This window comes from Giraffa tippelskirchi, chromosome 2 (genome assembly GCF_054371585.1).
Source record: "Giraffa tippelskirchi isolate mGirTip1 chromosome 2, T2T-mGirTip1v1.2.pri, whole genome shotgun sequence".
NCBI classification, from domain to species: Eukaryota; Metazoa; Chordata; class Mammalia; order Artiodactyla; family Giraffidae; genus Giraffa; species Giraffa tippelskirchi.
In genome coordinates, this window is record NC_137276.1 from 166,940,506 (window position 1) to 166,952,646 (window position 12,141).

The window sequence follows — 12,141 nt, forward strand, 5'->3', positions numbered from 1 at the left end:
CAGCGAGTTTTGAATTCTAGTTGTGACACTGACTAGCTGTGTGACCTTGGAGAAATCATTTAATTTCTCTAGACCTCCGTTTTTTCATCTGTAAAAACTAAAGAGTTGAGCTAGGCGCTCTCCCAAGTTTCTCCAATTCTTTGATCTCCTGGTTTTTGATCAGGATGAGACGAATATATAGATTTTTGAATTGTATTCATTTGTAAAAAAAAATTTTTCTTAACATTTTATTTTGAAAATTTTCAAACATACAGAAAAGTTGAAAGAACTGTATTATGAACATCTAGTTTGATTTATTTTTAAAATAGATAATACATTGGCCAGATGCAAAATTGAAAATAAATGCAAAGGCATACAATGAAAATCTACCCTCCTATCTTCCCTTCCACACGGGTTTCCTCCCTAGAAGGCAGATAATTTTGTGTATCTTTAAGATACTGATACAAGCAAATTGTATAATCATACCTCACCCCTTTTTAAAAATACAAATTCTAATCTATTAGCATTTCAGCACCTTGCTTTTTCACACACACACACGCACACAAAGCATATCTTGAGAAGATCATAGTGGCTTTATGACTATTTTTAGAAATAGTATTGAAACCTAGGCTCAGAGAAGTTGTGACTTGCTTATCTTGTTTGAAGTCACAGAACTTGTTAGTAGTAGTTCTGGGTCTAGAACCCATGTCTCTTGACTCAAAGACTAATGAAGAAATATTGTATGTAAGCTTGCTTTATCACATAAATGGTCACAGTGATTTTAAAAGAATATTCAGGAGTGTTAATGTGTGTGTTTATATATAAAGATTCTTGTCATCTTAGTAAGGGCATTGTACTGAAGATAGATTTTTAAGATACATTAAGTGAAGTGAATGTATTAAGATACACTGGGGAAGGTGAAAAGAGTATTTTTAAACTGTTAACATAGAGAATAGGGTGGAGGGTAAGAAATGGTATCTTAAACCGGGAAGACAAGTTGGGGATGTGAGAGTAAAGTAAGCTTTTTTCTAGGCCACTAATCGGTAAAGAATCTGCCTGCAATGCAGGAGACCCGGGTTCGATTCCTGGGTCAGGAAGATCCTCTGGAGCGGGAAATGGCTACCCACTCCAGTATTCTTGCCTGGAGAATCCCGTGGACAGAGGAGCCTGGCAGGCTGCAGTCCATGGGATCATGAGAGTCAGACACGACTTAACGACTAAACCACCACCACCAATGCTGAACCAGTAACACCATTAAGGAATTCATTTCTTTTTTTTTTTCACAAACTCTTGTTTGACATCTTTGCATGATAGTTTCTAGAAATAACAGACCACATTCCCCATTGCCTAGTTAAGATTGTACACATAAATAAATCTGTTAGCACTTTCAAGGAGACACACTTTAATAAAGGTATACAACATTTCAGTATGGAACTTAACAAATAAAAAGCTACAAGAGCTGAGAAATTTATTGTGGAGGACAGGAGAACAAAAATGTGCTCAGAGCCATATGCCTAAATGCTTCCCGGTTTTGTGTTTTGTATTGATCTGACTTTCTTTACTGAATTGATTTTGGGAATCTCAGCTTAAAAGCTTTTTATTCTTTTTTTTTTTAAAAAAGAAAGCTATTTCTTCATGTCATTTGTAGTCTTGTAAAAGAACAGCTTTTAAGATATCAGTAAGATACTTATATAAATAGTTTAAAACATCTTATCTTCACCCTGTTATTATTATAGACCCTTTAACTGCACAGGGCATTAAATTTTCCTGTAATAGTTTCTTTTGTCTTGTACTTTCTGGCACCTAATTTAGCTGCTCAAGGACCAATTTAGCTTATTCCCTTCCTTTTGGCCTTGTTCTCAATAGACAAGGTTGCCAAAAAGCTGAGCTCCAGATGGGTGAGGTGCCACTGTGCTTTTGCAAAAAGCACTCTTGGTAGGATGTTGCTGATGGTGCAGCATTTCTGTGTATTACATACAGCTTGGCATTTGAGGGTGATAATCTGTAAATCCAGGACAGATTCTTGAGGTCACCTTTGGCAGTATCTGTCATTGCCATGTCTTTCTATTATAATCCTACTTAACCTTTTTTTTTTTTTTTTTTTTCTGATTGCTCTTTTTCTTAGGTGGCTGGTTATAGCAGTTGGTCTGGTCAGAGCATACCTGGCTAAGGGTAGCTATCATAGCCTTTATTATTCCATTGAAAAGCCTTTGAAATTCTTCCAAACTGGAGCCTTATTGGAGGTGGGTCCTGAGATTTGTTGTTGATTTCTATTGTAAAATTAAAAACAAGCTGCTAAATTATGTTGAAGTAGCCATAGTTCTGTTGAATTTGCTTTAAATGTTAAAAACTTGCCTCATAGTATGCTATGTATAATGTTGATGTCTGGTTTATCTTTTTGACCAGGTAAAGTAGATCTCATTTAACTTGCATTACCTGGAATGTATTTTACATTCAACTTTTATTGGAAATCAAATTAAACAAACTTATATTAGGATTAAAAAAGTTCCAGGAACATTCTAGGGAACTGCTAGCAAACTCAGATACTCTCGGGGCCTGGCTTATAATAGGCACGGTGCAGTTGGTGAGTGTAGGATGTCAGGAGTGATAGATATAAGAAATAGTAGAGACTGTCTAGAAGCCTCCAAATTTTTTTTTAAACAATAGTTTGTTGATTTCCCTGTATTAAGGGTAATGTATATATCCATTCCTGTCTTCTGGGTTAAGTATGTTAGGATTTTTGAGTTGCAAGTGACAGAAGCCCAATTCAAATTATTTTAAGCAAAAGGAAATTTATTGGCTTCCATAGTTGGTAAAGATAAAGGGTTAACTTACAAAATCAAAGAAACCAGCTCAGGAAGGAGAAATGAGAACCAGGGATTTGATGTTGCCAGACTCTCTTTCTATCTCTCATCTCTGCTTCTCTGTTTCTCTTTGAATATTGGTCTTAGGCTCTCCTACTGCAGATTGCCTTCTCCACATGGTGGGAGAGAGCTTATTTTTCTTAGTGTCAGGGAAGGATTCTGGTTGGCCTTACTTAGAACAATCACTCTTGCCAGTGATGTGAGATACTTGATTAGTCAGATCTAGGGCACATCCTTCTGGCCAAGAGACTGTAGGCTTTGTTAATGGAAAAAGGAAGATGAGATAGCTTTGGGCACACACAATAGCTGCCATAGTTCATTATGGTGAAAATTTTTCAGATTGCAGAGAAGATCTGGTATTCAGTTTCATTTCATTTAGCCTCTAGGCCAAGCCCATCATGATGTTTGGAAGGATATTTAAGAAAAGACCATTCATCTCTATGAAATAAAATGTGTTACTTCCACCTCTCCCCCTAATTTTTGAAAGCAGAAAGTTAACAGCTTTTGGTTTTTTTCTCAGAAAGCAGAGAGATTTCAATTCTGTCCCTCCTGATACATTTAAGGTAGATAGTATGATATAAAGATCCTACAACTGGAGCTTGAGTGCCTTATTCTAAGCATGCTAGTTTTACTAACTTTGTGAATTTGGGTGTGTCATTTATCCCTTGTCCACCTCTTTTCCTCATTTGTAAACTAATTAGGTGGAAGTAGATTTGTAAAGTTCCTTCCTACCTTAATAGTTTTAAGGAAAGTTTAGCAAATAGTTTAGGCCATATTTTAAACTTGGAGGCTGAAATTTTTTGGAAAGAGGCAGTAGTAAATAAGTAGAACTTGTCTCCCGGACCTTTGGCCCACACAGTTCTCTAAAGCTCAGTTCAGTTGCTGAGTCGTGTCCGACTCTCTGCGACCCCATGAATTGCAGCACGCCAGGCCTCTCTGTCCATCACCAACTCCCGGAGTCCACCCAAACCCATGTCCATCGAGTCGGTTATGCCATCCAACCATCTCATCCTCTGTCGTCCCCTTCTCCTTCCGCCCCCAATCCTACCTAGCATTAGGGTCTTTTCCAATGAGTCAACTCTTCGCATGAGGTAGCCAAAGTATTGGAGTTTCACCTTCAACATCAGACCTTCCAATGAACACCCAGGATTGATCTCTTTTAGGATGGATTGATTGGATCTCCTTGCAGTCCAAGGGACTCTCAAGAGTCTTCTCCAACACCACAGTTCAAAAGCACCAATTCTGCGGTGCTCAGCTTTCTTCACTGTCCAACTCTCACATCCATACATGACCACTGGAAAAACCATAGCCTTGACTAGACGGACCTTTGTTGGCAAAGTAATGTCTCTGCTTTTAAATATGCTATCTAGGTTGGTCATAACCTTCCTTCCAAGGAGTAAGCGTCTTTTAATTTCATGGCTGCAATCACCATCAGCAGCGATTTTGGAGCCCAAAAAAATAAAGTCTGACACTGTTTCCACTGTTTCCCCATCTGCTTCCCATGAAGTGATGGGACCAGATGCCATGATCTTAGTTTTCTGAACGTTGAGCTTTAAGCCAACTTTTTCACTCTCCTCTTTCACTTTCATCAAGAGGCTCTTTAGTTCTTCTTCACTTTCTGCCATAAGGGTGGTGTTATCTGCATATCTGAGGTTATTGATATTTCTCCCGGCAATCTTGATTCCAGCTTGTGCTTCCTCCAGCCCTGCGTTTCTCATGATGTACTCTGCATATAAGTTAAATAAGCAGGGTGACAATATACAGCCTTGATGTACTCCTTTTCCTATTTGGAACCAGTCTGTTGTTCCTTGTCCAGTTCTAACTGTTGCTTCCTGACCTGCATACAGGTTTCTCAAGAGACAGGTCAGATGGTCTGGTATTCCCATCTCTTTCAGAATTGTCCACAGTTTATTGTGATCCACACAGTCAAAGGCTTTGGCATAGTCAATAAAGCAGAAATAGATGTTTTTCTGGAACTCTCTTGCTTTTTCGATGATCCAGCAGATATTGGCAATTTGATCTCTGGTTCCTCTGCCTTTTCTAAAACCAGCTTGAACATCTGGAAGTTCACGGTTCACATATTGCTGAAGCCTGGCTTGGAGAATTTTGAGCATTACTTTACTAGCATGTGAGATGAGTGCAATTGTGCAGTAGTTTGAGCATTCTTTGGCATTGCCTTTCTTTGGGATTGGAACGAAGACTGACCTTTTCCAGTCCTGTGGCCACTGCTGAGTTTTCCAAATTTGCTGGCATATCGAGTGCAGCACTTTCACAGCATCATCTTTCAGGATTTGAAATAGCTCAACTGGAATTCCATCACCTCCACTAGCTTTGTTCGTAGTGATGCTTTCTAAGGCCCACTTGACTTCACATTCCAGGATGTCTGGCTCTAGGTGAGTGATCACACCATCGTGATTATCTGGGTCGTGAAGATCTTTTTTGTACAGTACTTCTGTGTATTCTTGCCACCTCTTCTTAATATCTTCTACTTCTGTTAGGTCCATACCATTTCTGTCCTTTATCGAGCCTATGTTTGCATGAAATGTTCCTTTGGTATCTCTAATTTTCTTGAAGAGATCTCTAGTCTTTCCCATTCTGTTGTTTTCCTCTATTTCTTTGCACTGATCGCTGAGGAAGGCTTTCTTATCTCTCCTTGCTATTCTTTGAAACTCTGCATTCAGATGGGAATATCTTTCCTTTTCTCCTTTGCTTTTCACTTCTCTTCTCTTCCCAGCTATCTGTAAGGCCTCCTCAGACAGCCATTTTGCTTTTTTGCATTTCTTTTCCATGGGGATTTTCTTGATCCCTGTCTCCTGTACAATGTCACGAACCTCTGTCCATAGTTCATCAGGAACTCTGTCTATCAGGTCTAGTCCCTTAAATCTATTTGTCACTTCCACTGTATACTCATAAGGGATTTGATCTAGGTCATACCTGAATGGTCTAGTGGTTTTCCCTACTTTCTTCAATTTAAGTCTGAATTTGGCAATAAGCAGTTCATGATCCGAGCCACAGTCTGCTCCCGGTCTTGTTTTTGCTGACTGTATAGAGCTTCTCCATCTTTGGCTGCAAAGAATATAATCAATCTGATTTCGGTGTTGACCATCTGGTGATGTCCACGTGTAGAGTCTTCTCTTGTGTTGTTGGAATAGGGTGTTTGCTATTACCAGTGCATTCTCGTGGCAAAACTCTATTAGCCTTTGCCCTGCTTCATTCTGTACTCCAAGGCCAAACTTGCCTGTTATGCCAGGTGTTTCTTGACTTCCTACTTTTGCATTCCAGTCCCCTATAATGAACAGGACATCTTTTTTGGGTGTTAGTTCTAGAAGGTCTTGTAGGTCTTCATAGAATCGTTCAACTTGAGCTTCTTCAGCATTACTGGTCGGGGCATAGACTTGGATTACCGTGATATTGAATGGTTTGCCTTGGAAACAAACAGAGATCATTCTGTTGTTTTTGAGATTGCATCCAAGTACTGCATTTTGGACTCTTTTGTTGACCATGATGGCTACTCCATTTCTTCTAAGGGATTCTTGCCCACAGTAGTAGATATAATGGTCATCTGAGTTAAATTCACCCATTCCAGTCTGTCTTAGTTCACTGATTTGTAGAATGTCAGCGTTCACTCTTGCCATCTCCTGTTTGACCACTTCCAATTTGCCTTGATTCATGGACCTAACATTCCAGGTTCCTATGCAATATTGCTCTTTACAGCATCGGACTTTGCGTCTATCACCAGTCACATCCACAGTTGGGTATCGTTTTTGCTTTGGCTCCATCCCATCATTCTTTCTGGAGTTATTTCTCCACTGATCTCCATTAGTATATTGGGCACCTACTGACCTGGGGAGTTCATCTTTCAGTGTCCTGTCTTTTTGCCTTTTCATACTGTTCATGGGGTTCTCAAGGCAAGAATACTGAAGTGGTTTGCCATGCCCTTCTCCAGTGGACCACAATCTGTCAGACCTCTCCACCATGACCCATCCGTCTTGGGTGGCCCCACATGGCATGGCTTAGTTTCATTGAGATAGACAAGGCTGTGGTCTGTGTAATCAGATTAGCTAGTTGTCTGTAATTCTAGTTTCAGTGTGTCTGCCCTCTGATGCCCTCTCGCAACACTTACCGTCTTACTTGGGTTTCTCTTACCTTGGGCCTTGGGTAATTCCTCTTGCCACCGCCGCCACTGGCCCCCAGCCCCCTACAGAGAAGCAAATTTGGATTCAAGACCATTAGAAACTGCCTCAGTGCTTGATACAGTAAGAAGTTGTACCCCATTGGAATAATGTTATAATTTAAAGGGGATTCTGTCTCTGTAAGACTTGGTAATATTAGAGGTATAATTTTTAAAATTGAAGAATATCTTAGGGAAGGTAGTGACCTTAAATAGTGTGATACAAAAATCCACTTAGGAACCAAATCTTAGCCTGGGGGGGATTAGCCCATTTATCCTTATAGAATTTTTAATAGGGATTTAAGAACATACTTTGGAGTTTTGGTTTTATCTCTATTATCCCCATTAAGAACCAATTTGGTGACAAATCCTGGATTTGATTCTGGAAAAAGTACTCTGCAAAATGAATGAAGACTCCCTGGAATGTGCAGTGTATTAGCTTTGCAGATGGCAGTGGTGGCAAGGGACCCCTCAACTGGGGAGAAGAGATCAGGCTTGCTAGAACTGCATTTCCTGAGCTGTCCATTAAGGAATGTTTTATTGCCTACCCAACCTAGATGGTATGATAATTACATGTGCTTAGTATTGTTTAATTACAGATAAGTTGTCCTTTTGTGAATTCTTAGTGCTTAATAATAAACCCTATTTATAGGAGGAAAAAAATGAGTCCAGGGAGGTCAGCCACTCACTTATATCTCTGTAAGAATATTCTGAATAATAATCTGTACGATTATTCCTTAGTAGGTTCTATGAGAGTTTGCTTTCAGAAGAAATAGACTTTACTTGTTCTCAAGAAACTTCAAATCTTCTCAGGAAAATATAACACTTTGCTTTTTAAAAAATTTAAAAACATTTACTGAGCATGTGTAAATGGACATGTAGTAATGTAATACAGAAAGACTTTCTAAGGAAATTAAATGAAGTTTTGCAAAATGTGTACAAGATATACTGAGTTTGTGAAACAATAATGTAGCTTTTTAATAAAATAGAAATCCTCATTTTTTTGCTACGTACTCATCCAAGAATATCTTGAGTAATTTTTATTGATAGTTTTCCAAAATATTCCACAGGTGATAGTTACATAAGTATGTGCTTAAGTCACTGTAATGGGTACCGTGGAGACTGAACCCTTGCTGATAAAGACATTAAAATTTTATTGAGTAGATGATTATGTTAGGATTCTTGGCTAGAGATTATAGAAACCTCCTTAACTGACTTAATCTGTAAGGGGAATTGATTATAAATGTATAGTATGTCCCTTGGAACCCAGTGGTCAGGCTGCATCTGGGACCTTGGAATGGCCTGGAATCAGGGACTGGCGCACCATTGGGAAACCAGGAGTTCTTGCTGTGTCTCTTTACTGCGATCTTTCTCTTTCTCTGATTCTTCTCTTCTTGCAGACTGGTTTTTTTTTTTTTTTGGTTTCTTAGTCTGTGTGGCAGACCATGGTAATAGAAAACTCCTGAGATTGTAGTTTCTGCAATCAAGAGAGCAGCTAATTAAAAACAATCTTATTTCCATTTCCATATTCCTAGTGACGAGCCTAATTGTCCAGCTTAAATTAGATCCTTATTTCTGGTCCAGTCACCTATAGAAAAGAGCAGGGTCACATTCAGTTCAGTTCAGTCGCTCAGTCGTGTCCGACTCTTTGCGACCCCATGAATCGCAGCACTCCAGGCCTCCCTGTCCATCACCAACTCCCAGAGTTTACCCAAACTCATTTCCATCGAGTCGGTTATGCCATCCAACCATCTCATCCTCTGTTGTCCCTTTGTCCTCCCGCCCCTAATCCTTCCCAGCATCAGGGTCTTTTCTAATGAGTCAACTCTTCGCATGAGGTGGCCAAAGTATTGGAGTTTCACCTTCAACATCAGTCCTTCCAATGAACACCCAGGACTGATCTCCTTTAGGATGGACTGGTTGGATCTTCTTGCAGTCCAAAGGACTCTCAAGAGTCTTCTCCAACACCACAGTTCAAAAGCATCAATTCTGCGGCGCTCAGCTTTCTTCACCGTCCAACTCTCACATCCATACATGACCACTGGAAAAACCATAGCCTTGACTAGACGGACCTTTGTTGGCAAAGTAATGTCTCTGCTTTTAAATATGCTATCTAGGTTGGTCATAACCTTCCTTCCAAGGAGTAAGCGTCTTTTAATTTCATGGCTGCAATCACCATCAGCAGCGATTTTGGAGCCCAAAAAAATAAAGTCTGACACTGTTTCCACTGTTTCCCCATCTGCTTCCCATGAAGTGATGGGACCAGATGCCATGATCTTAGTTTTCTGAACGTTGAGCTTTAAGCCAACTTTTTCACTCTCCTCTTTCACTTTCATCAAGAGGCTCTTTAGTTCTTCTTCACTTTCTGCCATAAGGGTGGTGTCATCTGCATATCTGAGGTTATTGATATTTCTCCCGGCAATCTTGATTCCAGCTTGTGCTTCCTCCAGCCCTGCGTTTCTCATGATGTACTCTGCATATAAGTTAAATAAGCAGGGTGACAATATATAGCCTTGATGTACTCCTTTTCCTATTTGGAACCAGTCTGTTGTTCCTTGTCCAATTCTAACTGTTGCTTCCTGACCTGCATACAGGTTTCTCAAGAGACAGGTCAGATGGTCTGGTATTCCCATGTCTTTCAGAATTGTCCACAGATTATTGTGATCCACACAGTCAAAGGCTTTGGCAAAGCAGAAATAGATGTTTTTCTGGAACTCTCTTGCTTTTTCGATGATCCAGCGGATGTTGGCATTTGATCTCTGGTTCCTCTGCCTTTTCTAAAACCAGCTTGAACATCTGGAAGTTCATGGTTCATGTATTGCTGAAGCCTGGCTTGGAGAATTTTGAGCATTAGGGTCACATTAACCATATGGAAGTTGGAGGGAAGGGACAATCATCTAGAAAAGTGGTTTTAGGCAGCAAGCCCAGGAAAGTATGTACCAAAGTCATGAGACACAGTACAGTGAAGATAATAAGCTATGAGATGATTTTTAAACTGATAGAAAGTAAAATGCTGATAACTTTGTGGGCCAAGAGATCAGTGTGTGAATAAATACATTGTGTCTTGAGTTGAATCTGGAGTAATCCTGGGAGTTAATTAACATAGGTAACAAAAGTATATTTTTAAAATGCCATTCATAGATAAATAAAAGATGGTATCTCCATACCATAAAGTGAATGAATTACTGGTACTTGTTACAACATGGATGAATCTTGAAAACATGCTTTGTGAAAGAAGCTAGAAACAAAAAGCCATGTGTTTGATTCCATTTATATGAAATATCCAGAATAGGCAAATTCAAAGAGACAGAAAGTGGATTAATGGTTGCCAAGGGCTGTGGGGAGAAGAGAAGGGAGAGTGACTGCTTATGGGTACAGGTTCTTTTTAAGGTGATGAAAATGTTCTTGAATTAAATGGTGGTATGGTTGTACAACCTTAGAAACATAACTGAAAATCACTGAATTGTATACTTTAAGTGAATTTTGTGATAGGTGAATTATATCTCAGTTTTTTTAAATACCACTCATCTATAATGACCTATGGATAAAGTTTCTTTTTACTTTATTCTTTTTTGAGGTGTCCATGATATTCCTGGATAAGGAAGGACTCTTATCTTACCTGTTAAGAATTGGGTTAAAGATTAGAAATTGGCAGATTGATTCTACATTATGGCACTTTAAACTTATTTCTAACAGAATTTAGATTTCTAAATATATTTAGTTAACGTAAGACTGTAATTACTGCAAAGATACTTTCAGGTACTTGTAATTGTATGTGCCTCTGTGATTGACAATAAGGATTTCAATAAGTTAAAGACTGCTCTGCAGAGACATTCATTGTTGATGCTAAATAGACCATCTTCAGCACATGTCCATCACTACATACTCATTTACCTGCCACTGTCCATCTTGGACTGTCTAATGGACCACAGGCACCCCTTTTCCTTCTTATTCTCTTCCAGATCCCTGTAATGCTTGGGACCCTCTTATCTACCAAAAAAGAAAGAAAGAAAAAAAAAGTTTCATTTGTTATCTTTTCTCTTGAGTTGATTTAGGGTTGGGTCTGAAATGGCCAAACTGGTTGGTTCTGGAGAAGGAAAGGAGACAGCTTTTGTTGTTTTCTAAGTCCCATCTCTGTATTCTGCTCTGACTCATACCTCGCCTCACAACTCTCCTCAGATCCTTTGATGAAACAGGAAGCTAATTTGGATATTTCTCTAAAATTTTACAGAAAATTCTTAAGAACTTGTAGTATCCTTAGGAAGAGGGCTCCCATCTTGTCTCCCTACTGTGTTTTTGTCTTTTTGCCTCAACTACTGAGTGATTTTTTTTTTTCCACAGAAATATTAGCTGATTGGGTTCTGTGATGTTACTAATACAGTCATACATTTTAGGCACATTATCTGTTAAGTTTGCTTTTCTGAACTCATCTGGGGACATAAACATCATCTTATGTTTTTCTTCTTTGTGGAAACATGCTGATTTCTCAATAATGATTTTTAAAAGGAACTTCTGAAACACAAGCTATATGCCCATTTTAGACTACCTTTTTTCTGAGCCCTTGTTTGGGAAACCAGACCTCTGAGTCTTCTGAAGAGCAAGCAGAGCAAGTCATAGTGGAGCTACCTGACACAAACAGGAATGACAAGAACCCAGACAAACCAGCTTCAGAAACTGTGAAAACCAGAGTGGGATAGAACTTGGGTATAATTAATAAGTGTCACAACATCAGAAGGGAAGAGGGAGACTGTGGGAAACAGGAGTCCACCCACACAGGCCTCACTGCTTAACAACTCAAGCAAATAGAAGCAAATTGATACAGTATTCAGAGAAGACAAGTAATGGCTGTAAAAAAGAGCGTGCTGATTTTTTTTTTTAATAAAGAGAACTGAAAATATCAATGGTTGCAGTTCAGGGCAGGAAGGAGGGTGCAGTGCAGAAAAATATGTAGTATGTACTGAAGATTCAAAAAAGGCAGGAGTTCCTGGTTATGGTCTCAGATAAAATAGATTACAGAGCAGAGACCTCTGGTGGACTAGCTAATGCATGAATGATTGTCAGTACCACAGAAAAAGCATACAGGAAAGTAGTGGAACTTAACAGACTAGTAGTGTAGTAGAACCAAGA

General features: G+C 39.2%; 1 protein-coding gene across 1 annotated transcript in view; it reads left to right on the forward strand.

Moving 5' to 3' along the window:
- The window catches only part of HACD2 (3-hydroxyacyl-CoA dehydratase 2), a 90,902-nt gene that overhangs the window by 844 nt on the left and 77,917 nt on the right, over nt 1–12,141 (forward strand). Inside the window, exon 2 of the mRNA XM_081571741.1 lies at nt 2,105–2,222. Within this exon, the coding sequence (XP_081427867.1) occupies nt 2,105–2,222 (118 nt within the window). The remainder of the gene's footprint in view (nt 1–2,104; nt 2,223–12,141) is intronic.